The 26,402-nt window shown below is 51.3% G+C and overlaps 1 protein-coding gene across 2 annotated transcripts; it reads right to left on the minus strand.

The window, feature by feature from the left end:
* Positions 1-1,564: 1,564 nt before the first annotated feature.
* GLTP (glycolipid transfer protein) lies at positions 1,565-24,894 on the minus strand. Of its 2 annotated transcripts, none has more exons than XM_065889788.1 (5): positions 24,691-24,894; positions 8,613-8,671; positions 7,486-7,619; positions 4,584-4,734; positions 1,565-2,727 (listed from the first exon to the last, which is right to left on the minus strand). In XM_065889788.1, exons 1-5 carry the CDS (start codon positions 24,791-24,793, stop codon positions 2,665-2,667), a joined length of 510 nt encoding a protein of 169 aa, XP_065745860.1. In that variant the 5' UTR covers positions 24,794-24,894; the 3' UTR covers positions 1,565-2,664. The 2 variants fall into 2 exon arrangements, with proteins under 2 accessions (XP_065745860.1, XP_065745859.1); XM_065889787.1 differs by having other exon boundaries at positions 1,565-2,731; positions 24,691-24,879.
* Positions 24,895-26,402: the final 1,508 nt, after the last annotated feature.

Genomic DNA, 26,402 nt, shown 5'->3' on the forward strand with positions numbered 1-26,402 from the left:
GAATGCAGCAACGAGTAAAGAGTCAGCCGTTGTCAAACTTTGGGGCTCGCTCAGGTTTCTGTGCACCATCATGTTAACCTGGGTCACATCCGGGGCTTCCCACGGTGGGAGTGTCCTGGCAGGAGGTATGCTGGAAGGCGGGCTCACTCTGTCCGCTGGCACCGGAGTGGGCATGGCTGGGGGGAGATATGGAGTCAGATGTGAACTCTCAGTGCCCCCAGTCCTGGCAGGATCAACCTAGCCGAGTCCTCTTGAACCCCAGGGGGGTTCAGTTTCTTCATCTGATAAATGGTGCTCCTGATGCCCACATGTCAGGGCGCTTGTGAAATGATGTATATGAAGCACTTGTGCAGGGCCTCGTATACAGCTGGTGCTCAATGTGTTCCTTCCTCCCTGCCCCGGGCAGAACTCAGTCCCACTTCGACAAGGATGAAATGAGAAGGCATACATGCACTGCTGGCTTTGCCTCTGGGGTCAAAAACCCAAAGGGCTCCTGGGGCCAGGCAGGTACCAGGACTGAAGGAGGCTCTCCTGGGAATATTCTGACCTTCCACAAAGAAACTGCCTTCCTGGTCTCACTGTATTATGTTGAAAACACGAAGAAAAGCTCCTTTTTAAAAAGGAATACACAGAATTTTATAATTTTGTTGGCAGAATTTTCTATCCAGAGGGAAAAATCCTAAAAAGCAGTTAGAGTTTAGAAAGATCAGTGGCATTCCTACTATCAGCAACCTTAGAAAATATAATAAAATCAGAGACAGCAAAAAAACTTAGTTCAGGCATCCAACCTTTGGCCACATCAGAGGCAGCCTTCCAAACTGGATATCAAACTGACTGTGCACAAGACCCCTGAAGGTGTTCCATAATTTTCAGGGTCAAATTCAAATCCCTCAGTGGCATGATGTCTCATATACACACAGCCTGCTCTGGGTCAAGCCACCAGGACATTGCTGATGATTTGCAGTGTCCCCTCCTTCTCCTCCTCTACCGGGATCTTCCCAACCCCAACCCTTCCATCGAGGTTTAGTGTCATCCCAGGATGTGACCCACACACACACCTGTAGCCCCAGGCTCCCTCTGGGCACTGACCACTCTATATCATCACTGGTGATTTACTGGTCCATCTTGCCCACTAGACTATCAGTTCTGTAGGAGCAGGAATGAAGTAAAACATTTCCTTCTACATTTGACCCTAGGAACAGAAAAAGCATCAGCCCACGATAAACTCCAATAACCAATGGTCACAGGGTTGGGGAGGCAACAGGGATTGGTGGGGACTGAGGCAAAGTGGAAAATTTATTCACCCACTCCCCGCATCCAGCCAAGGGGGCAGTCATCTCTCAGCTCCTGACAGGCAGTCCGATTTTTCAAAAGAAGCTAGAAATCAAGATTTTTCTGTGACATGTCCCCAGTTTCTCAATGTGGCAACCAGTTCTATTTTTTTAAACCAGAAATAGGACCTGGAGGCCAGAAAACAGGTCCTTGGCTTATCCCCAGTTGTAACCTCTGATCCAGAAAGAACAGAAAAAAAAAAAAAAAATCAAGAACCAAAAGAGCACACCAATGTGATTCCAAAATAGAGATTTATTTATTAAGGATTATTTAGTTTCCACATAAAAATCACCAATTGTTCCTCACTGGGTTTTTAACACATATCAGTTCTTTGGGGATTGTTCTGTTCGCCCCAACACTTTCAAAGATACAGCTCTTTTTAGCGCCAGGAAGGACAGTTAAGGCAGCAAGGCGTGTTCTTGGGTTCATCCTCTCCCCCTTGAAAGAATACACATGGTAGGTAGTTTCTTAGGTTGGAAAAGCTGTCCCTGAAGAAGATAATTATGGAGAAGAATGCAAATACAGTCATCTATGGTCAATTATTTGTGCCTGATAGCTTTAAAATAACCCTCCCCTTGGTCATCAAAGGCTTGCTGGTTGGTTTCAGCTATAAAAACACTGTCTAGCAAAAGACAGTACGAAAGAGCAGGCTCTAATGACAGTGCTGTGAGGTGGGGCTGCGCAAACCACTGAGAACACACACCAGTCTACTTTAAAAAAATCCCACAACAGAGGCCCTGTATAATTTCAGATCAAACCCCCTCGTGGTCCTTAAAATACCCCAAACGTCATTCAGCCAGATCCTCAGAAGGACACATGCCTATTTTTAAAGTGAGGAGTCTGACACCAGTTCCCCCAGAGTCACACTCCGCATGGGGTGGTGGTGGGAAACCATAAAAACCCTAGGACTTGATTTATTAGAAACATGAATCAATTTTTATCACACTGAAATGAAGGCATAAAGTCAGTCTGTGCTGTCATGAAGTTCAGAAGTGAGATCGTTATTTATTGCTCCAGGAGGATAGACCCCAAAAGTGACTTTTAAAAGAGCAGGGCCGGTCCCCTGCAGACCCTGGTCCGTCTCTGGGCTGCTCTGGGGGGCGCCTCAGGCTGGGGGTGGCCGGCCGGCTGGATTCACAGTGATTCGGGTTTGCCTGTTCCTGCGGGGGGCTGTGGTCAGGGGCATGTGGCCCGGGGTGCCCGCTGAGGGTCTGGCCTACACCTTGTAGTTGAGCTCAGCATTCATCTTGGTGTACATCTCGTAGATGACGTCGATGGTGGCCGTGTAGTTGACCAGGAAGAGGCGGATCTTCTCCAGGCATTCCTCTTCCGTCACGTTCTGGCCCTTGGAGAGTGCTTTGAGGAGGTCGGACTTATAGGGGGCCGCGCACAGTGCTGCCTTGAGACGGGTGAGAGGGGGGTTCTCAGTGTTAGCGGAGGGGGAGACCCTGAGCCACCGGGCCAGGCCCGTCGGGGTTCTGGGAGGGGACTCCCCAGAGGTCCGTGCTGGGCAGGGGTCTGTGCTATTCGTGGTGCTGGGCGGGAAAGGCCAAGGGGGATGTGTGTCCCCTTCTACTCCGGTGAGAGACAGCAGGAAGTTTTGGGGACAGACAGACCTGGGTTCAAATTCCAGCTTGTGCCGCTGACTAGCGGCGAGCCTTGAGCAAGTTACTTAGCCTCTCTGAGCCTCAGTTTCCTTATCTGTAAAATGGGGATAATAATGACACCCACCCAATCGGGCTGCCTTTGTGAGGATTAAGGAGGTCATGCAAAGTGCTCAGCACAGCACACCTGCTCACACAGCAGGTGCTCGGCGTGGATAAGCCTCTTCCCCCAGGGCTCCCTGCCCTGGAGAAAGTGAACAGCTTCCTCCTGAGACCCCACCTTTCTGAGCCGGGGAGAGGATGGCTGATCTGTGCTGTTCCTCTTTTGTCCTTCAGGGGGTGATACTTCCCTAAATTTCAGGGCTTCCCTGACAACTTGAAAAGTCCGGAGAACCGGACATAAACAGAATTTCAGAGCCAGAAGGAAAAGGATGCAACCGGATAAAAAGCTTAGGCTACAAGCCTTTTGAGAAGGTGAGGAAATTACAAATAATTACGTTATCATTAGGAATCAAAATACAAATAGCTTCAATTTGCGGAGTGTAAACCACATGCCAAGAACTTTATACAGAGACTGTGAGGCAGGGCCTATTTTATACCCATCTGCAAGATAAGGATACTGAGGCTCACAATGAGACTGTGAGGCAGGGCCTATTTTATACCCATCTGCAAGATAAGGATACTGAGGCTCAGGAGGTAGAATCCCAGCTGCCCATTTTTCTTACTGTGTGACCTCTAGCAAGATCCTAAACGTCTCTGGGCATCAGTTTCCTCATCGGTGAAATGGAGGCAAGGACAGTACCTCTCGGTGCATTTGTGAGGATCACCCTCCACCGGCAGCCCGCCAGGCCAGGCATCCAGCACACATGGTTATTACTGAGGTGGTGGTCGTGAGGCCTTCAAGGGGGAGGGGGTCTGCCGAGGATGGCGGGGGACAGGGCTCTTGCGGTGCCCACCCAGGATGAGCACTGTCCCCAGCCCTGCCAGGGCAGATGGCCCAGATGTGGCCCTATTTCCTGCCTGGATCCAGCAGATTCCCGACCCAGCCTACCCTCGATCTGTGCCACGTGGGACAGAGACCAGCCCTCAGGTGCCGGTTCTCACGGGAGTGAGGAAGAGCGGGTGGTGGGGGCTTCAGGAGGAAGGGCAGCCACGACAGTGTACAGGGCACCCCGAGGGCTCTCCACACGTCCAGTGGACCTCTCCCAAAGCCGGGCTGGTGCTGAAGGCCAGTGGTCATCATCACCCCAACACAAGTCACCAAGAGCCTCGTGGGCCAACGTTCTTTCAGCAGACGCCCCCGTGGGCACAGGGGCCCTTCCTCCCCTCCCCACCCCAGTGCGAGGGTCCCAGCTGAATCCAAGGGGCCAGTGAGGCCAGCCCACCATCAACCTGACAGCCTCAGTCTCTGCCCTGCTTCCTCCCATGGCCTCCCAATCAGGCCCCTCATCAGAACCACCACGGAGCATCTAGGAAAATGCCCACCACGCGGCAGGGGTCCCTCGGAGCACCAGCCTCACCCCAGATGGACCCGGGAGCCCTTCCTGAGCCGGGGTGGGAGGGGGGCGGGGCCCGCAGCCACTGGGCGCGGAGCAGAGGGCGGGCCCCGCGAGCCGGTGGTCCTTCCGGGCCTGCGGCGCGGCTCACCTGGAAGATCTTCTGCACGATCCAGCCGTGGTACTTCTTGAGTGCCATCTCGTAGGCCTTGGTGGCGTTGACGCGGACGAGGCTGGGGTGGTTCTCATCGCGTTCGCCGTCGCAGATGCTCTGGAGGAACACTTGGATGAAGCGCAGGCCTCTGCAGCCGGAAGGGAGACTGCGCTTCAGGGCCCTGTACGCCCCCGTCGGCACCACCCACCAGCGCCGCACGCGGAGACCCGGATGCCCTCTGTATTAACCTCCTACAGTGAGCCGGGGCACGGACACCCCAAAGGGAGTGACGATTCCTCTGCTGTCATGTGTCTACAACAGCTTCCGTGTAACGTGACTCCCCGGCTCACATCACATGTCCCAAGTACCTCGTCTATACCAGGTCTGGGGCCAGTCCCCGTTGGGCTGTAAGGTCTATGAGGGCAGGGTCTGGGCCTGTCTTGCCTATTTCCATGGTCACATGGCCATCAGTGCTTGAGGAATGAAGCCAGTCAGTGCAGGGTTGAAGCTACAGCTCTGGTCCTCAAAGGGCTCAGGGACCATAGACCAGGGACATGCTGAGAACACAGGCGAGTTTGACCCTGTGGGTTCCCCGCCTCCATCACTGCCTGAGCCACGGTCTGCATCCTCCAATGGCCACTTGAGCCCTTCCTCTGGGGTAGGATGGTGCTTCAAGAGCCAGAAGAAGGGTGTGGGTCACGGCAGAGTGACCAAGTTGAAAATCAGATCAGTACTAGCCCTTAAATCCACATCATTTCACCTGCTCCCCTCAGCCCTGAGGCTAAGTTCAGCATGACCTGCCCACTTCACAGAAGGGAACACAGAGGTACCCCAAAAGCTCAATCAAAGGCCGGGATGTGAACCCAGCCTGTCTCACTCCCCAGCTGGGGTCCTCTGCTCCCTCCCTGCAGGGCGGTAGGATTCAGGTTGGGGGGTTCTTAGGGGCAAGTGTTCTGGGCCCGAGGACTAAAGGAATAAAAGTTAAGCTTTATCACCTATGAGGTGAAGGGAAATACTCCATGCTTGGATCACAACCCTCAACCATTGGGGATCAGCCTGGGGTGTGGAAGCGAGCTCGGGGTCCAGTCCCAGCCCTGCCCTGGCTGACCACCTCTCCTGAGCCCCTGCCTCTCCCGGCCCAAATGATCCCCCTCTAACCAGCAGCTGGGACGATTCCTTCTCAAGCCCCATCTTACCCTGTTGCCAATGGACTTCATGCCCCTCAGTGGCTCCCTAGCACCCCTGAGGAGGCTGGAACTCATCCCTGTCCAATCCCATCTCATCTTTCCCTGCTCCTGCCTTGCATCCTGGGCCCTGGCTAGACCAGATCTTCCTGGAGGGGCAGATATGCTGTGTCTCTCCTGCCCTCCCAAGGCCTCTGCAAGGCCTCTTCCTCTTGGAACCCTCCTGTTCAGTCTTGGAGACCCTGCTTGGCGATTCTCCTCCGGGGAGCCCTCCCTGATTTCTCTCTGCTCCAGCTGTCAGGATCTGCCCACCATCCTGACCCCTTGCCCAGGCTGTGGTACCCTAAGAGGGACCACGCCTCTCCAAGCACCATCCCATGCACCCGGCACCATGCACAGCACACAGCAGGTGCTTATTATGTGCTCGATTTGTTGACATCCACCGGCATGTGCTCTCCCAGTCACCTGGCTCTGCCCACGTCTGATCTGGACACAAACCATCTAACTGATCTGAACGTCACTCTCTGGCTTGCTCTTCCTGAGAAACCTATGGAACCTGCCAATGGATAGATCCAGGGGCGTTCCTTATTCCAGGTCTGTGAGTCTCTTGTTGACAGATAAGAGTTAGGTAGCTCAGTGGGGGCGAGTCGTAAAATAGGCCATAAGGTTGTTAATTATAGCCCACTTACCCGCTGATGCCCACACAGGCCACACCCTCCAGGGAGCAGATTCTTCCTGTTCTGTTTCACCAAAGAAGTGCATGGGGGTGGGGGTGGGGTAGCTTCAGGGAATGGAGAGAGAGACAGGGGAAGAGCGCCTTTCCTGGCTCCTGACTCCAGGCCCCAGAGAAAGGGCAACATTGGGAACATCCGTGGGGCAGAGAATGGGTCCCTGGCTTCACAGTTGTTGCCAGGGACTGTGGAGTTTGCACAGCTAAAGGAGAATTCTGGAGCTGGTAGAGAGCAGGGTGATCTCAGCAAGCAAGCTGCCTGGCCTCTCTGAGCCTCAATGGCTTCATCTGTAAGATGGAACAATTGTATGCGGCTCCAAATATGTGCTATGAGGACCATATGTATCACAGTTACAAGCACTGTCAACTCTGGGGTAAGACTGTCTGAGTTCATATCCCATATTGGGGTACCCTGCCCCCAGGCCACAGGACGAATTTGTGCAAATTAGAGTTCTTTGTCCTCAAGATGCTGTATTTCTGTCAAGAAGCTGTCATAATATACAAATCTACCATGTGTGTGATGTGACCGGCCCTAGACAGAACATCTTGGTGCAGTGTACAACCTGCACAGCTGTGCTCAGCCACTCAGTCCCAGCACTGCCCCTGTGCCCTGGGCATGTGATTTGGCCTCCAGAAGCCCCAGTGGCCTCCTCTGGGAGATGGGGATAACCACACCTAACTCACAGCACATGAAATGCGATTGGGTGTCTAAACAGCTTAGCACAACGGCCAGGGTACCCGCCGGCTTGCTATGCCTCTGGTGGGGCTGGAACAAGCAAGGAAGCATCACCATCAGGCTGGCCTTGGCCCCTAGGGTGCTTTTTCTCTGTCACTAACTAGTTTTGCACAAGAAGAGCGCCTATGTGAAAGACAGGAAGTGCCCGTCCTGCCCCCGTGGGGCAGTGGCAGGGTTGGCCGTCCCTCCTCTGCAGAGCAGGACTCCGGGCCCACCAGCCACACACACCCAGCCACCTGAGCCCATCACCTCTTCAGCCACATCAGCGCCAGCGTGGCCCCCACTTTGGGCCACTCTGCTCCATACATTTCCTTCTCCACCTCCAGGATGTTCTGCAGGGTCCGGAACTTGGCCGGGTCGGTGTCATACACAGCTTTGATTTTCTGAAACGGAGCACACGGGGTTTCCCCCTTAGGAAGGCTGCCCCCATAGACGGCTGCCTGCGTGCTGGGTGGAGGGGCACCCCGCCAGAGCCTCGCTCTCCTGCCCCCCAGTGCCAGGACCTGCAGTGGGGCTTGTCAGAGGGGCTTGTCATAACAATAACCATGACTGTTCGCATTTGCAGGACTTGGGAAGTACTTTATGGGCACAGCCTCATTTGATCCTCACGGCAACCCTGATGCTGCTGTCATGATTCCCATTTGCAGATGAGGAAACTGAGGCTCAGAGAGGGGAAATGACGTGCACAAGGTCACATAGCTGGTGCAGGTGCGAGCGGGTTCCAGCACTGGCCAGGCCCCAGAGTCCACATTCTCCAACCACTACTGACAGCGCCTCAAACGCCAAGCATCTGAAGTTTCGCTTTTGTGGACAAATGGAAATAGGTTCTTCGGATTCTGAGATGTCCAGGAAGAAGGCTCCTGAGTTGGAGGCAGGCAGTTAGGATGTGAATTCCACCTCTGCCACTTCCGTGCTATGAGCCCCTCAACAGCTCTGAGCCTCAGCTTCCTCATCTATAAAATGGGGATAATGACACAGAACCAGCCTCAAAGTGGATCCTCATGGGGGGAGGGTCAGTGGCTAGGGGATGCCATCTGGAACTCTCAGGATTGGGGAAGGGAAGGGCAGGGTCAGTGCACCTGTGGACCTTGGAGTTTATTTTTTGTTTGGTAGAGTGAATACAAGAACCAGTAGTTTCCTTCTCAGGTCAACCCTCCAGACTGTGGTCCTAGTTTGGCTATGACTGGATGGCATGACCGCAAAGAGGACCAAGAACCTGGAGCTCCAAGTCAGAGAAGCTGGGGCCCAGGCCCATTTCCACATCTCCTTCCTGTTCCTCAGCCTGGGGAACTTGCGGCAGGGAGCAGGGCACTGGTGACCGGACGGGATTATAGAGTCCTGATCTGGGTACCGGGGCTGCAGGGCCAAGTACGTACTGTGATGTTGCCACTTATGTCCACCTTGATGGGAGTAAACACTGGGGAGCCGAGGCAATCTGGGGACAAAACAAGAAGAGAGATTTAGATTCCCAATGAGGGTGATATTCAGGACCCCCATGGGCCATGGGGACAGGAGGGGAGGTCACTTGGTGTGTTTAAGGAAAGGCAGAGCTGTTTGTTAAGTACTAAAATGGTTCATGGGCAATCTGGAGTGCTGGGCTCTGAGTGAGACCAGTTTCTTGCTGCAGGACTTGTCAGAGCCTTTAAAATACACCTGGACTAGGACTTCCCTGGTGATCCAGTGGTTAAGACTCCACACTCCCAATGCAGGGGGCCCGGGTTTGATCCCTGATCGGGGAACTAGATCCCGCATGCTGCAACTAAGAACCCACATGCCACGACTAAAAGAGGCCGCATGCCACAACTAAGACCTGGCGCAGCCAAATAAATAAATAAATACTAAAAAAAAAAATACAACTGGACTATCTAGGGGGCAAACCGTTTTGTCCACAGCACCGTCTCTTCCTAAGACAAAATGTTCTATATTTGCACCGTCTAACATGGGCCACATGTGGCCTTTGAGCACTTGAAATGTGCTGAGTGTGATCGAGGGACTGAATTTGTAATTTGATTTAACTTCCATTCATTTAAATAGCCACACGTGGCCAGTGGCTACCTAATTGGACAGCACAGTGTAGAGTATCTTACAAAACTAACACTCTAAGAAACCATCTTGGCTGACAAGGTGGAGGCCACGAATGAACCAGCTGGCCAGGAGGCAGCTCAAGGAATCTTAAGAGCTGGAAGAAGAGCTCGTTCACCAGCTTCTTTTTTTTTTTTTTTTTAATTTTTATTGGAGTATAGCTGCTTTACAATGTTGTGTTAGTTTCTACCGTACAGCAAAGTGAATCAGCTATATGTATACACATATCCCCTCTTTTTCGGATTTCCTTCCCATTTAGGTCAGCACAGAGCACTGAGTAGAGTTCCCTGTGCTATACACTAGGTTCTCATTAGTTATCTTTTTTATACATAGTACCCATAGTGTATATATGTCAATTCCAATCTCCCAATTCATCCTACCCGACTCATTCACCAGCTTCTAAGGAGGAAGTGAGCTGGTGACCCAGAGGCCCCACCGTTCTGAGACTCTGCATAAGAGCCCAGGAAAACCCACCAGGAGTGGGACTCTGGTCACTTAGCAGAGCTCAATGAACTGGGACTCCATACCCGCTCTGCACACACTGGCAGTGTGGGTTTGGTCATGTCCCTTCTGCTTTCTGAGCCTCAGCTTTCCCATCTAGCAAATGGGCCAACAGAACCTATCAGAGTTGCTGTGAGGATGATGTGAAACAACCCACTTCCAAGACACAAATTTTGTTCACCTCTGGAATCGGAATGTTCTTAACTGGAGGTGTTTTTCCTGTCTTGGTGGTTCATAAAACAACAGAGCATTTTAAAATAGGTGGCACCTTTGAGTTGATGAAATGTGGGCCTAGAAACTGGCAGTGCCTGGAACTCAGGACTCCATGGGAAATGTGAGCTGACTGTGGACTGTCTCTCCTCCTTTCCCTCCTCTGTGATCCCCCAGCAGGCTGTCACAGGGACCAGAGACAGCCCACAGGTCAGAGCCCCCTGCTAAGGGCGGGGCACGGAGGAAACACATGGGGAAGGGCCAGTTCTCTCCTGAGCAGACTCAACAAGGACTTCACCTCAGAGCCTAAAGACAGCTGTGCTTCCCCAACACCTCTCACCATCCTCGATACAGAGCCCAGGGGGCAAAGCTGCCCAAGCAGGACGCAAGTGGGTACCAAACCCACGGTGGGGAAACACCAGCTCCAGCTTCCCCTTGTCCGCTGGCCAGGCTGGGGCCTCAGTGTGCGTGCCAACTGACCGCATGGGGCGGAGGACTGGGGGAGGGACACCTGTGGGCTGAATTCCACCCAAGGTGACCCAGCACACCTGGCCGGCCATCTGGAACATTCTAATCGCAGCTGTTACAAAAAAGGTGCATTGGGGAAACAGCATTGGACGTTATAAATGAAATACCCCAAAACCCAATGGAAAGAAGGTCGGGTAGATATCCAGACACCCTGGGTTTGAATCCAGTTAAGCAAGTCTCCTGTGCCTCAGTTTCCCCACATGTCAAATGGGGCAGCAGTGGTACTTATTTCATAGGGTTGACGTGGGGATTAAAATGCACGCACTGAATGCATTTAGCAGAGTGGCCAGCACGGGAACCCTCAGTGCACGAACTGTGACCATCTTTATGACTCTGTAGCATGACCAGGGTCAGGCTCCACAGTCCAGCAAATGTCACCCAGGCTTGGAAGGCACCAGGTCCGTCAGGACCTCTGCTGAGTGGGAACACTGGGCCTGTGCTCCCTGCCACCTCTACTCTCCTACCTCCCGACTGAGGCCCTCATGGGGCCCGGGGTGGCTGCCTTGCCCCACTGCAGGCTCCCGGGCACAGAATCCTCGGGCCGAGAGGTGAGCCCACTGCTCTCAGCTACCGGCCTCTCTCTCACGCCCGTGGGAGCACATCTCCATCCATGGGGTTACGCTGGACCTCCCCCGGGGTGGCCACAGGAGCTGCTCCGAGGTGCTGGGTGGGGGGATGCAGGCTGCCTGTCCCACCTGATCTTGGACCTGCCAAGGGCATTAATGAGGTAATGATTCCACCCACCCTTTCACCTTCCCTGATGTATCGCTGACCTCATCCTGCAAGGCCAACCTGGGAGTCTGTGCAATTTGCTAGCCCTGTAACGTGTTCTCTCCCGGGACATTTACCACCGACTCCCCCAAAGGACAACGCATTCCAGACTTAAAATAAGAATGCAGGGGGCTTCCCTGGTGGCGCAGTGGTTGAGAGTCTGCCTGCCGATGCAGGGGACACGGGTTCGTGCCCCGGTCCGGGAGGATCCCACATGCCACGGAGCAGCTGGGCCCGTGAGCCATGGCTGCTGGGCCTGCGCGTCCGGAGCTTGTGCTCCGCAGCGGGAGAGGCCACAGCAGTGAGAGGCCCACGTACCGCAAAAAAACAAAAAACAAAAAACAAAGAATGCAGGGAATTCCTGGCGGTCCAGTGGTTAGGACTCAGTGCTTTCACTGCTCAGGGTAAGGGTTCAATCCCTGGTCAGGGAACAAAGATCCCACATGCCGAGCGGCGTGGCCAAAAAATAAATAAATAAAAAGAAAGCTCCTTTAAAAAAATAATAATAATGCAAGACAGCCAGGACTCTCCACCACTGGAGACTTCCCCTCTTGACTATGCAACCAAGGGTCACCAATTCCAAACCTCACAGGAGCCGGGCAGGTGCCACGGATGGGCAGCATAGGGACTGGTGAAACCCTTCCAAAGGGGGACTTCTCTGGTGGCGCAGTGGTTAAGAATCCACCTGCCAATGCAGGGGACACGGGTTTGATCCCTGGCCTGGGAAGATCCCAGATGCCGCAGAGCAGCTAAGTCCGTGCACCACAACTACTGAGGCTGCACTCTAGAGCCCTCGAGCCACAACTACTGAGCCCACACGCCACAACTACTAAAGCCAGCGCACCTAGAGCCCGTGCTGCGCAACAAGAGAAGCCACCACGATGAGAAGCCCGCGCGCCGCACAAAGAGTAGCCCCTGCTCGCCGCAGCTAGAGAAAGCCAGCACACAGCAACGAAGACCTAGCTCAGCCAAAAAAAAAAAAAACAAAACCCTTCCAAAGGGATGGCCAATGGCTTCACCTCCACATCTTTCAAAATGTATGCTGTCCAAAGACATGAGGTGGATTGATGGATGGATGGAGAGGTGGATAGAGAGGTATGGTCAGGTATTAATGGTAGAATCTACGTGACAGATTCATGAATATTCACTGTAAAATTCTTTCAATTTTGCTGTACATTTTATTTTTTTTATGGGTATACTATTTTATTAACATTTAAATTTCACCAAGCGTTCACTAGCCATTTGTTCAGATTTTTAAAGACAAAATGGGCAAACAGCTTTAAGGCTGCGATGTATTTAACACTGCACCATATATTCACCAACTAGTCAATCGAAGGGGTATGACTATACCCTTAGGAGCACCAAGTATAGGAACAAGCCCTGGAATTGGAAGACAAACTTGCCCCACCATTCAGGACTGAACAGAGGTCTTTGGTTGCTGACAGGATCTCCCCTTGACTTCAGACTTGAGACAAACCGAGGGAGTCTGTCAGTATACACAAACCACTGCCTTCAGTAACAGGATGGACTGGCCAGAGCCAGTTCAGATTGTGGAGGCCAGTCTGAAGTGAGCAGGGCTGGCTGGAGGCTGCAAATGTCGCAGCTGAAAGCCAGCATCGGCGGATGACAGCAGCCATCTTCTAAAAATTGCTGATTCGTACACAAGTTCCTAAGATGCTTTTCCCAAACAGGGTTGCTGTATGTATTAAATTTTTCATATATAAAGTTGGAAAAGAATGTCAGACTTGGGACTTCCCTGGTGGTCCAGCAGTTAAGATTCTGTGCTTCCACTGCAGGGGCATGGGTTCAATCCCTGGTGGGGGAACTAAAATCCCACATGCTGTGCGGCACAGCCAAAAAAAAAAAAAAAAAGAACAAGAATGTCAGACACTTTTTTCTGCTCATAAAAGTCATACTTCTTCCTTCCACTTTTTCTCCAAGTCCACTGCACTGCTACTGTGATTGTGGTTCCACGTGTAACTCTGTTTTCCACCCACCCCTGCCATGGACTTGAGCTCAGAGAGGGCAGAGACCAGGGGGCCTCAGTCCGCCTCTGTGCCCCCAGCACCTGGCACGGAGCTGGACCCCAGCATGAGTGAGGGGGCAGATAATAGGAAACGTGAATCTAGAGGCACATTTCCTGCCAGGTTCTTTTTCTAGCCACTTTCTTATAGTGAAGATTGACCCAATGCACCGGGTCTGAGGACCCACGCGACTAACATGGCAGAGGCTATGAGAAGGGGCTTTGGCCTCAGTTTCCCCACCTGGAAAGGGACCACCCCTGTAGAGTTGCTGTGATGGAGCAGGCGCCATATGTGCCAAGTGAGGGCCCTGAGCCTGGCCGTGATTTGATTCCCACCACCGGCTGATGTTCAAGTAAAGCCATCCCACGTTGGAGATGCGGAACCAGAGCTTGGTGACAGACCATCATCAACCATGCGTGGGTGGCTTCCTAGCTTTTCCCAGTGACTCAGGTCACTGGGTGTGCATTTTAGACATGCACAGAATGTTATTCAGCTTCCCTGGCTCTAGAAACGGCTCTTGTGTGGTTCTGAGCGCCCGCCCCACCCTGCGATGGCGGGGAGAAAGGCTTTTTGTTTCGCCTCCTCCCGACAGCGGGTCATGAGACTTCATGGTTGGCAGGAGCCGGGCCCCAAGGCAGCTGTTCTTGTGCGTCGTGGCTACCATGCAGGGACAGAGCTTCTGCTCTACTGTAGGGTAGGATGTGGGGTCTGGATGGACTTCTGGAGCCAGTTGTAGAGCAGAAGCAAGAGAGGGGAGAGTCGAGGGCTGGGAGATGGACCCCAGCAGAGGGAGGTGGTGAGGCCGACCGACCCCAGAATCCACTTCCCCGCTGCATGGGGCCGGGGCGAGGGGGCAATTGCTGGCAGGAAAGGCATCACTGTGTACACGTAGATGGGCACACAGGAGTCGGGCTGGCAGCATCTGGGGGTGGGCCGCCTGTGATCAGGGGAGGAGCACGGTTGTGCTCCAGAGCCCCGGTCCTGGGTTCGGCTCTCAGATCTGGTGTCTGGACAAGTGCCTGAACCACGCTGGGCTCAGGCCCCTCCCTTTCCAGAGCCCTGAAGTGCTGGGCAAACAGGAGGCGCTCCAGGTAAGCTGAAGCCAGCTTCAACACGCCTCATGGAAGGCTCTGGGTTTATGTTTGCTTTGGCGCAGCCCGAGGCCACCAGGCCCAGAAGAGCCAAGTGACTGGCCCAGGGTCACATGGCGAGAGTCAGGCACGCAGACACAATTAGCCAAGGCTGGTGCCACGACATCCTCTAGCCTTTCTTTCTAGGACATTTCTATCTGTGTGTGTGAACTCAACAAAAGCGAAAGGACTCTGACAGGAAAACCCTGAAATGATTTTAACCCCCAAGCACACCGTGGCCTAAGCCTTGAAACGCAAACTGGCCGCTGCTCTGGATACGACACGACACAACATGCTTCTGGAGGGTTATCCAGCTTTACCTTTCCTACAGAATGCAGTCCTGCCTCAAAATTATTACCTTTCTTGTTTTACCTGTTTTGCAGTTAACTGAAACTTGTTTTTCATTGTTGTCAGCCAACAGGGTCTTTAGAATGACACCCAGAACCTGCCAGAAGGGAAGGGCAGGGGGTGGGGGGGGGGCCGGGGGGCACTCGGATGCTTTTCTCATTCATCAAAGGAAGTTGTCTCAAAAACAAAAGAAAAATCAGATACAATTTCACCATCTCACTGCATGGAACCAACTCTAATGGGCACGGATTCCAAACACAGTCAAGCCTTGGTTACCTGGAACGTGTTGGCAAATGGCCCCTTCTGTTTAGAAGACTTTTCTAAGCATGCTACTCAACCCAAAAGGCATAAGGAAAAGACCAATAAGTCTGATTACAAAACCCAGAAACCTTCTACATGGGATGGGGTCAGGGTGGGGGGAAATCCCATCACCAATCTAAGCCAAAGAACAAACTGATTGGGGGAGGGGATGACCTGTGTAACAAATATCATAGACCAGACTATCATCCCTAATATGTAAAGAGCTCGAACAAATCAATAAGAAACAAACAACAACCACCTTATAGAAAAATGGACAATTAAAAGAAGAAAGGAAAAGACATTTAATCTCAATAATAAAAAGAAAATAAAGCAGTGAAATATTTTCCATCTACCAAATTTTATGAATGTACCAACTTTCACATGCAGCCATTCTGGATGGAACTTCTCAAAATGTAACTCAAATGTCCCTGCCTTTGTACAGCAAGCCATTTGCAGTTTTCTAAACAGGGCCATCATCAAAAACAGGAATTATGATAAAGGTGTGGCCCACTGACATCTCAGGCCTCCTCAACTCTTCTCTAAATGGCTCTACATGGTATGTTTTCAGGGACTTAGGACAGTTTTGTGTAGTTTTTTAAATCTCTCTTGTTTTCTCTGCAGTGCTTTGATTCTGCAGGATACTTGGAAAACAAATAGCTAACTTTGTCACCATTGCCTGCAAAATAAGAGCAAACAGGCACCAAGTAAGCATTCTGTGCATGACCTCTGTGACAGTTCTGCCCGGGTCTCTGTCATAGCTCAGATGGTTGAGATTGCCCAGACAGCAGAATTCCCCGTAAGCCAGCAGTCACCATAGCCACACAGAATCACATTCACTTCCTCTTTTTCTGGCCTCAACGTAGTTGGAAAGCACCTGCCATCATGCTCTGAGCAAGCCCCCAGCACATATCTGGAAATTTCCATCCAAGCTGCTCCTCAACACCTGCCTCTTCAGACAACCACATCTTCCAACAGGTGATGTTCCCAACATTAGGCAAGAAGGTGAGAGAACCGCCCCCGCCCTGGCCCGCCCTCTCATTTCATCTCAGGAATAATTTTCCTTCAAGAACAAAAAGCATTCCATTTTTAAGACGCACAGCTTCACTTTCAGCCTGTGTGATTCAGTGTGGGAATACCAGACCCAACCCATAAATACTTATTTGAAAAAGGATGAAGAGTGTACCTGTGTCATGACTCTAGGAGCCTGGTTTGGGGAGGTTCTATTTCAAATTCAATTTTTTTTTTCAATAGCTGGATAATAAGGTTTCGTTGTTAAACACATGGGGCAGATTAACTTTACAGATCCTGGGTTACGAGGATCATAATGGGAGGCACTCAAATTACAGCTGATGGAGATGAATCATTTATTAATCCATGGGTATGTGGTGTGTGTGTGTGTGTGTGTGTGTGTGTGTGTGTGTGTGTGTGGAGATGGCTCAGTCTGCAATAAGGCCTATTTTGAAGCATAAGAGCACTGAGAATGCCCACCTTCCTAAAACTAGTTCCCATTCTAAATTCTACTATCCTAATATCTAACAGAAAAGAATGTTTACAAAATGATGCTTTTAAAAATTACCCCCATGACAAGCAGTCTTGTTTCTTTATCCAAAATTGACCCCTTTGTCAAAAACCAGCCTTCAATCAGGAATGCAGATGGGAAAATGATTTCTCTTACTTGCTGTGTGGCCTGGGAGAATTTAGTTAAACTCTCTGAGCCGCAGCTTCCACATCTGTAAAATGAGGCTAATAACAGGCCTCACCTCATAGTTTCTGGCTAAATTTTTTAAAAAGTATTCTTTATGATTATGATTATAATAACTATTATTATACATTATATCATCATTCTTTAGAGAAGAAATCCAGAAAAGTGTGATTCCAATGATTAAGAAATCAAAAGAGAAAGAGAGGAAGGGAGGGAGGAGAGAGAGGTAGGGAAAGAAGGTATTATCAGTTGATTGATATGGGTAAAATTAACAGGAGCCCTTCAGTTATAAAATAAGGACCATGTATTCCTGACCATTAATGTCTGAGATCAGAAGGGAGTGGAGAAAGGAACTTGGGGGAACAGCAGTGCAGAAAAGGAATCATTTCTGAGCCAGGGGAAGTGTGAGCTGACTGCGGAACTGCAGGGACAGAAAGCAGAGGTTTTACAGGACTCTGGAGAGGGCTGATCCGTTGTAATGACTTTTTTTTTTTAATTTATTTATTTATTCATTTATTTAATTTTTGATTGCATTGGGTCTTCGCTGCTGCACGTGGGCTTTCTCTAGTCGCAGAGAGCGGGGGCTACTCTTTGTTGCGGGGCGCAGGCTTCTCATTGTGGTGGCTTCTTTTGTTGCAGAGCACAGGCTCTAGGCACACGGGCTTCAGTAGTTGTGGCTCACGGGCTCTAGAGCGCAGGCTCAGTAGTTGTGGTGCACGTGGCATGTGGGAATCTTCCTGGACCAGGGCTCGAACCCATCTCCCCTGCATTGGCAGGCGGATTCTTAACCACTGCGCCACCAGGGAAGCCCCCATTGTGGTGACTTTTAAAAGCTCAGATACAGTTAACACTGTAACAATTAAAAACGAAACAAAACAAAACCCTGTTACAAGTAACTCTGTAAGAATGTAACACAAGGAGTTGACATCCATCCAGGCCATTTTAAAACTGAAACAATGCAACCTACATTTCCATTCTAATAAGCTCATTGAAATAAGCACACTGCCAGATGGGAACTTACTTCCTATCATTTCCCCTCCCCGGCAAACAGCTCAAAAAGGCCCTTTCTGCTCTGGAAGACTTGTGGCAGGGCTGGCCCCCTACAAAGCCCTTACTAGCTGTGTGACCTGGTTAAATCCCTTCACCACTCTGAACCTTGGTCTCCTCTTCTGTAAAATGACACCAATTCCTCCCTAATTCATAAGGTCATGATAAGGACTGGAAATGAGATATCGGCTAGTTCGATGCTTGGCACAGGGGAGTCACTCAAAACAGGGGTTATGCTAGCTATGATGGGATCATGCATTATATTTTACATGCTAGCTATGATGGGGTCATGCATTATATTTTACAAAGCCCTTTGTCACGCATTCTTTCCATTCCCTTTCAAGTCCCATGTTGGCTGGGCACCTACGCTCTGCCAGGCACATTGCTGGGGCCTGGGAGGCGATTCACAATGGGGCACTGTTCCTCCAAGAAGCCCTATGCGACAGACACCCCACAGATGAGGAATGAAACGGGGGTTGGATGAGCTAGCAAGTGACAGAGTGGACGTTCGGGTCTTTTCCCTCTTTCTTCTCCATCCTCTTCCCTCCAGGAGCAGAGGCCAGACCTCAGTCCCTGACCTCAGGGCCGGACTTTTCTGAACCCAGAGGACCAAGAGGGTCTCATCCTTATCACTGGGGGAACAGAGCAGGTGGGCACCATTTGTCCATGCTCTGCACTGGCCTTTGGATGTTATAAGTGAGAATTGCTTCAGTAGCCAGGCAGCTCAGCTGGCCCCAAGCCCTGGCAGCTGGTCACCAAGAGCCAGAGGCAGCTTGTTTTTGCAAGAACCTTGCTTCCCAAGGGCTGTGTGGCAAGAAGTGCAGAGTCTAAAGGTCTGAGGATGTCTGTCCCACCTGTGCAAAAAGATGGAGTGATTCTGGGCATTGGGTGCCAACATCATCTAGGGGAGGCCGCCTCCTTCGGCCCTCCTGGAATGCCCTGCTTCCGCCTTGTACAGTTGGGGCTGCAGGCTCAGAGAGGGGAAGCACTAGGGCATGGACACACAGCTGGGGCACCATGGAAGCAGCACTCAAGCTCAGGCTGGCTGCTTGATGCCAATATCCATCTATCTAGAGACTTCGATTCATGGACTTCAGTGGACAATAGACACAGGTTCAAAGCAACTTCTTCCCTCTAAGCCTCCAAAGCAGCCAGCTCATGGGCTGTTACACAGACGGACGGGATAAGACAACAGGGCCAGCGGCAGCCCTCTATACAGGTGTTACTTGGCTCTAACTTGGGCCAGGTGAGCTCATGAGCATGTCCCACCAGCACGCAGTAGGTGTTCCTCAAGGCTAATGAATCCTCACTCACTACTTGCAAACACACTTCCGATGGATGAGAGGAGTCTGCAGGCCGGTTCAAACTTGCAAAACCCATTGCTGAAAGTGACTTACCCGCCTCCCTCCGCAAAGTACATTGTTTCTTCCTCCTAGAAGCGGTCTACTTCCGGTTCCTATAGCATCCAGCTCTCAACAGACACTCAACCAAAATGATAACTAACCTGCTATTGGACGAGGGTTAATACAGTTTCTTGTTTCTCTTTCTTGGGATATTCTATACAAAACCAAAAATAAACATATATTTGTATCAACTTAAAAAACAAAAACCAAAAAAATTGTGGTCCCAAGTCCTGAAAGGTGCTTGTTGCAATGGTAGGAACAACTTCTTAGAGGCCAAGGGGGTGTGGGTGGGGCTGGTCCCCAGGCAGTTAACTCAATGTCCCAATTAAAGGAAAAACTGAGCTGTCTGGGGCCTCCCCACTGGATGACTTCCATGCCCGAGTAATCAAATCTGCGTTCAATTAGGCAAGAGATATGGTCCCAGCATAGCAACATGATTATGAGGCACGCAGCTCCAAGGAAACCTGCATAGCTGGTCTGGGGTTCCCAGTGTCTTGGATAAGCCACAGTGGAGCCAGCAGAGCTCCTGGACTTCGGTGGCCAAACAGGCTGGCTCCACTGACCAGACAGGAAGCCAGGAAAGCAGGCAGGCACAACAGCAAAAGCACTGCATAAGCAGTCCAGAGGCCTGAGTTCTAGTCTGGCTCTGTGGTCAATTGCTGGCTGTGTGACCTTGGGCAAGTCACCTAACCTTTCTGGCCTTGGTTTCTTTGGCTGTAAAACAAGATAATTCTGTGCCTCTGGGCCTGCCATTCCCCCGCCCCCCCCACCCCCGCCAAATAGAGCTAGCATTGAACCAAAGTGATGCAAAACCACTCTTTCTGGGGCTACTCTAGGACTGTTTCGTGAGTATCAGATATCTGTAAGGCTCGATTCTATGCACATCCATTTAATTAAGCTAAGAAGCCTGAAGGAAGTAAAATCACCCCTGGAATCTGGATCTCAAGAACCAAGAGGTAGAAATCATTACTTTCAGCTCCTGCATCTTTGGTTGCTCCCTAAACAGTGAGAGCAAACAGGTGTCACCTCATGCATCAATTCTAATGGACCTCGGAGTGGCCGAAGCTGTGTTTAGACTTAAAGGGGAAAAAAACAGTATCATGATTGATTATTAACGTCTGCCATGGGTACAGGATATGAGTTATGTATCTTAAGTTGATTCTACACTTTAACTTAGAAAGAGAGAAGAAAGCAAAACACTTTTAGAAGAACCCAGAAAAATGGGAATGGAACCAAAAGCATTCACTCGACAAACATCACTAGCTCACCAAGTGCACTGAAATAACTCCAAGTGTCAGAATGGGGTAGATTCCATGGGAGTCAGGAAAGATTTTCCAGATGAGGTGACCCCTAAGCTGATTCCTTAAGGATAAGTGGAACCCAGCCAGGTGAAAGGAAGGTGGTGGGCCAGAGAGGAGTGGTACCCGAGGCAGAGAAACTGACGTGGGTAAAGTACCACAGGCAGGTGATGGCATGGTACCCTCTGTGGGGCTGCAAGCCATTCAGAAAGGCTACAGCACAGATATCAAGGTGGGGTAACAGGGAGCCACTGAGGCTTCTAGGCAGGGAGTGACAAGACTAAATGACTAAGCCTCTCCCTCACCCTCCCTCCACCCCCCCCATCCTCCAATTGCAAATGTTCTAGAACAGCTGCATATTTGACCATAAAAGATTAGAGAGCAGGGCCTCACAGAAGTCAGCTGCAAACTGATCAGTCAGAGGTGAGATCCAATTACTGGGTCAAGGTAAAGAAAGAAGATGGACAAAGGGCTGACCTCTAAGTGGACACAGCAAAACCTATACAGCTCGGGAGACTCAGGCTGGAGATATGGAAGAGTTAGCCCAGGATACAGATGTTCTGAGCTACATCTGACCTGCAGCCCAACCTATTAGCATTCATCAAGCCCAACCAATTCTGTCCCAAACCACCACCGATGATGGTTTATGAAATGGGTTGTGCTAACAGGTTAAAAGCCTTCACACCCTTCGACCCGGCAATTTCCCTTCTAAACGTTAGAAATAACCAAAGAAGTATGCAAAGAAATATATACAAGAATGTTCACTGTAGCACAGTTTACAAGAGCAAAAAAACAAAAAGGAAGCAATGTAAATGTCCAACAGCAGGGGATTGGTTAAATAAATTATGGCCACATTCAAACAACGAAGTTCTAGGCAGCTATGAAAAATGCTGATTGATGGGTAAAGGTGGTTATGCTATATTGTTGGGTGTAAAAAAGCAGCTTATACATTTCCCCTTAAATATAGATAAAGATATAAATGGGTCTGGAATGAAAATACTCTGAAATGTCAGCATTGATTCTCTCAAATAACAACAACAACAAACTCTGCCTCAAAAGGTTGTGAGAGGATTAAGTGAATTAATCTACATGGAATGCTTAGCACACAGTAAATGCTCGATAAATGGCAGGGAGATTTTTAATTTATCATTTCTTCTTGTTCCATTTTCCTTTGAGAAACAGATCTTCCTTGCAGAGTTAAAATACTTTTTAAAAGCACAGCTTTCAAAAAAAAAAAAACCAAAAACCAAAAAAAACACAGCTTTCAGCCCTCTGCCCTATTTATATCAAGAGTGGTAGCTCTCAACCAAGGGTAACTCGGTCTCCCTGCAGATATTTTTGGTTGTTACAACTTGCAGAGATGGGGTGCTACTGGCATCCGGTAGAGAAAGGCCAGAGATGCCACTAAACGTCTTACAAAGCACAGGACAGACTCCCACCCCAAAGAATGGCCCAGCCCCAAATGTCAGCAGTGTCACGGTGGAGAAACCCTGATTTGGAGGAAACTGGCACCGAATGCCTTTCAGACTTCTTGTGTCCATAATCCCAGGCCTGCTCCATTCCAGAAACACACCACCCAGATCATCCAGGGGACCAGACGTTCCCAAGACCTAGACAAAGCCCGTGTGTCAGAGCTGACGGTGGATTTCCACCGACCCCTGAGTGCCAGAGAAAAGCCACTGGTGGGAGCATCCTGCTGAAGCTTAAACCCTCAGGAGGAACTCTCCCCCGAGAAGAGCCTAAGGCTTCAAAATGGATCATCACGTTTTTTTAAATAGTGCTAAGAATTATCCTCTGTGGGCCAACCCACTGAGGCCTCTGTATAAATGGTGCTTCTGTCAACAGATGTGACGGCCCACAGCACCCGGCTCGCAGCAAAGACAAGGGTCTTTTGAGATCAGGGAAAGGAGGAGGGGGTGCTCTCCAGCAGGGCCCCCAGATCACCGCCAGCTCCAGCCGCCACCACCCCCCTTTCCTCTAAAACCGGCACGATAATCGCATCAAACGAAGGAGCCCCCAAATGCAGAACTGATGGGCAACCTTGCTGAAGATGAGGGAGGAAAGGGCCACAGAGCTTAACTCGGGGTTTCTCCACCTTGAGATCCAGCTAACATTTGGGGTTGGATCAGTTCTTTGTGGTGAGGGCTGTGTGTGCACTGGAGGATGTTTTGCAGCATCCCTGGCTTCTACCCACTAGGTGCCAGTAGCATCTCCCCGTGCCCCTCACCACCACGCCCCCCTCCCAGGTTGTGACAACCAAAAATGTCTCTAGATATTGCCAGATGTCCCCTGAGGAGGCGAAACCGCCCTCAGTTGAGAACGACTAGCTTAAACAGATTCTGAATCCTTGTTCAGGGCAAATGCTCACAGAACCAAGGAGGGGGGAAAAACCTGTCACAAAAATCAACAACTCCTCAATGCTCAAACCAGATAGCTCCCAAGCTCCTGCCTGGAGAGTCAGTGTTATCTCAACACTGAGATACAGAAAATAAGAATGTTTTATACATTTAACAAGTTCTGGCTGAGCACCTACTGTGTGCCAGGCACTGTTCTGGGTACCAGGGATGTAACAGTGGACGTAAAAGAGCCAGTCTGAGAATCGTACAAACCAGCCAATGGCACTCACTCAAACACTACTCATTAATCAATTATCCACTCTATGAAGGAACCAAAACTGAATCCAGGAACTTGTATAACAACCACACATCTCCCCTTGCCAATAGCTAAGACCTATTTGGCACTTAAGGCCTCAGAACTTCACACACACCACCTCATTTACTCTTTGCCGCTAGTCTAGGAGATCAGCATGCCCATTTCACAGATGCGGATGCTGAGGCTCAAGAGGTGGAGGAGGAGAGCTGGCACACGACTCCACGTAGTCACAACCACCCCAGAGCCCACGGCACTTCAGGGACTACTGCCCACCATGAGCCCTGGTCACCCACTAGGGGGGAAAGGGAGTGACTGCCCCAGGTGCCCCTTCCCTTCAGTTCAAGTCAGTGTCAAGGTTCTGTCAGTTTGCGGGTTTCAGCTAGACTCTGCCCTCCGGACTGGTCTCTTCCTGCAAGGCCACCAAATGAAACAGCAGGGTGGGGCGCTGGGCAAGCCCACATAGAAGAGGAAAAAGCAGAGCTCAGGTTTCAGCCTTTACTCAGGACCAGCAAAGCAAAGGGCAGGGGCCGATGGTACTGTCTTCAGTTTCCCATTTTCCATCCAGGGTGTGGGCTGGGCTGAGGGATGGGAGAAAGGAAGGTCTGCAACCAGCTCTGTGCTCCTATGACCTCCCAGGGCATGACATATGGAGGAGGAGTCTTTCCCTTTTGGACCCCATCCCAAGCATTCCATGTCTGATGTTGCCCCACATAGCAGCCCCCCTGTCCTGAGCCCTGTTCTAAATGGAGGGAAAGCTTTAGGTGGTTCTCCCTAGGAAGGGGCCCCAGAGTTTTGCGACTCCCTCCAAAAGGACCCTCCTCACCCTGCCAGGCTTCCTGCCCTTGGAGTGGGGGTGGTGGGTGGTGTCTCTGATCTGAAATGAGGGAATTCTAAGGAAAGAAGTGTTCACAAGGTCCCATGAGGGAGAGGCTGGGAGAATTTACAGAAAAGAGGGGGTTTATGAAATGGGGGGGATTCATTTTAAGGGGAGGGAGTTGAGAGCCACTCTGAAAGGGAAGAGGGGGATGATAGGGTGAGAGATGTTTTTGGGGAGATGGGGGATTGGAGGATTGGGGATTTGGAAGAGTAGGGGTGTCTGTGGGCAGAGGACGACTGGGGTGCACCAGGGGACGGAGAACTGCCAGCATCTGAAGGACATGTTGGCATGTGAGGTGTCTGGGGAGACAAGAGGGTTGGGAGAGTCTGAGGGAGATGGAGGATATGGGGATGTCTGGGAAGAGATGAAGGATTGACATGTTCGGGGGAAAGAGGATTTGGGAGCGGGCAGGGATAGGGAAAATTTGGGGTGCTTGGAGAAAAAGGGCATCTTGGGTGCGTGGGGAATTAGGATTTGCGGTGTCTAGTTGAGGGATGGTTGGGGGATGCTCAGGAGAAGAAGGATGCGGGTGCGCTCTGGGTCAGGGCTGCGGGCCAGCTCCCCTCTTCACCCCGGCTCACCGAAGAAGGGCGGCAGGTGGGACACCGCCTCCAAGAAGGGCCCCGTCTCGATCTGCTTGTCCGCGGGCAGCGGCTTCAGCAGGTGCTCCGCCAGCAGCGCCATTTCGGGGTCGAGGCCCTTGGGGATGCCCCAGCCGGTGCCGCGGCCGTCCACGCCGCCCCCCGGGCCGCCGCCGTCAGCTCCGGGGCCGTCACTGCCGCCCGCAGCAGGATCAAGGGACGCCAGCGTCGCCACTTCCGCCCGCTCCGAGCCCGCGTAGACAATCACTCAGCGCCGCCCGCCGGCAGTGCGCCTAAGCTGCCGGACGCCCCGCCCCGCCCGTCCGCCCGTCCGCCCGCCCGCGCCCAATCCTCGCCCACGGCCGCGGACCTCCGCGTCACCATTGGCCGAGGGGCGGGGCTAGCCCGCCCGGCGCGAAAGCGCGCCGACTCGTGGATCCAGGTACGCCCAGGTGAGCCGCTCCCAGGTGACCCGTCCTCAGGTGTGTTACCTGCCGCCCCCGGCGTGGCACCCCCCCCCCAACCAGGCGGGCTGGCTTGGGCCGAGTCCTCGCCTGATGGACGAGGTCACAACTCACAACCCATCCACCAGCCCAGGTTACAGCCCAATCCAGCCAGCGTCCCTTAGGACATCTGTTTCCCCGCAAACAGAGCCTGTCTTCCAACAGCCCCCAGTGACTTTTTGGACACTGCTGTGGTCACAGTTCTCTTTGGCTACAACCACTGGGGACGCATAATTCTTCTCTGTGAGTGATCCTATGCCTGTTGGACACTGCTCAAGTCACAAGTTAACTCAGCCATGCCTAACTAGGACTCCTGTTACCTGAAATCTGGGGTCGAGTCTGACTTCAACAGTCTGATATTACCTGATGGATTCAGCCCAGTTTACAATCCAACTCAGTCAACACCTGACTGGTGCTTGTTTCCTCAAACCTGACCTCAGCCCACTAGCTCAGAGTACACGCCTGTCACAACCTGGAGCACAGCTCACCTCAGCCACAACCCACCTAGATGCTTGTGTCCTAAAATCTAGCACACAGTTGTTGACAGCTCATTCATTCCAGAATAAATAATTAACTGTGCCCCCACTATGTGCCATGCACTGTGCTAGGCATTGAGGATAAAGTGATGAAAAGTACAGCAAAATCCCTGCTCCTGTGAGGCTGACATTCTAGTTGGGGAGACAATACAACCCAACACAATACAATACATTATAACACAATACACAAATAAGACAACTTCAAATACTAAGTGTAAACAAAGAAACTAAAACAAGGTGGAGTGCCAGGGGATGACTGAGGACATGACTGGGATAGGATGTAGAGAGTTAGGGGCAGTAAGTACCTATGAAGTGGTGACATTTGATCCAAGACCTGAGGGAGAAGTAGGAGAGAGCCAGAGTGGCTGGGACATGTGCAAAAGCCTTAAGGTGGCAAAAAACTTGGTGTGTGCAAGCAGCCAGGGGGAACGGGGGAGGGAATGGGAGTGGAGCAAGTGCGAGGAAGAGGCAGAGGAGTGGAGGGATAGGAATTGAGCTCAGGGAGGTGAGCAGGGGCTTGTTGGGTTAGGTAGAGGGTGGTATAGTTTTGGATTTTATCCTAAGGGCAATGAGAAATCACCGGTGTCAGAAAAATAATTGCCGGACCTTATTCAATATTTTCAATTTAATCTTTCAGGGGGCAAATGGGAGAAGAGGCTGTTCCAAACCAAGG

The sequence above is a fragment of the Phocoena phocoena genome, chromosome 13, assembly GCF_963924675.1.
Source record: "Phocoena phocoena chromosome 13, mPhoPho1.1, whole genome shotgun sequence".
Lineage (NCBI taxonomy): Eukaryota > Metazoa > Chordata > Mammalia > Artiodactyla > Phocoenidae > Phocoena > Phocoena phocoena.

Bases quoted from the DNA above. Each gene is read 5' to 3' on its own strand.
- GLTP (XM_065889787.1), bottom strand. From the start codon at position 24,793: ATGGCGCTGCTGGCGGAGCACCTGCTGAAGCCGCTGCCCGCGGACAAG. The intron at 8,672-24,690 runs GTGAGCCGGGGT...TTTTGTCCCCAG, and splicing joins CCACCTGCCGCCCTTCTTCG to ATTGCCTCGGCTCCCCAGTG. The intron at 2,732-4,583 runs GTGAGCCGCGCC...ACCCGTCTCAAG, and splicing joins TCGTGCAGAAGATCTTCCAG to GCAGCACTGTGCGCGGCCCC.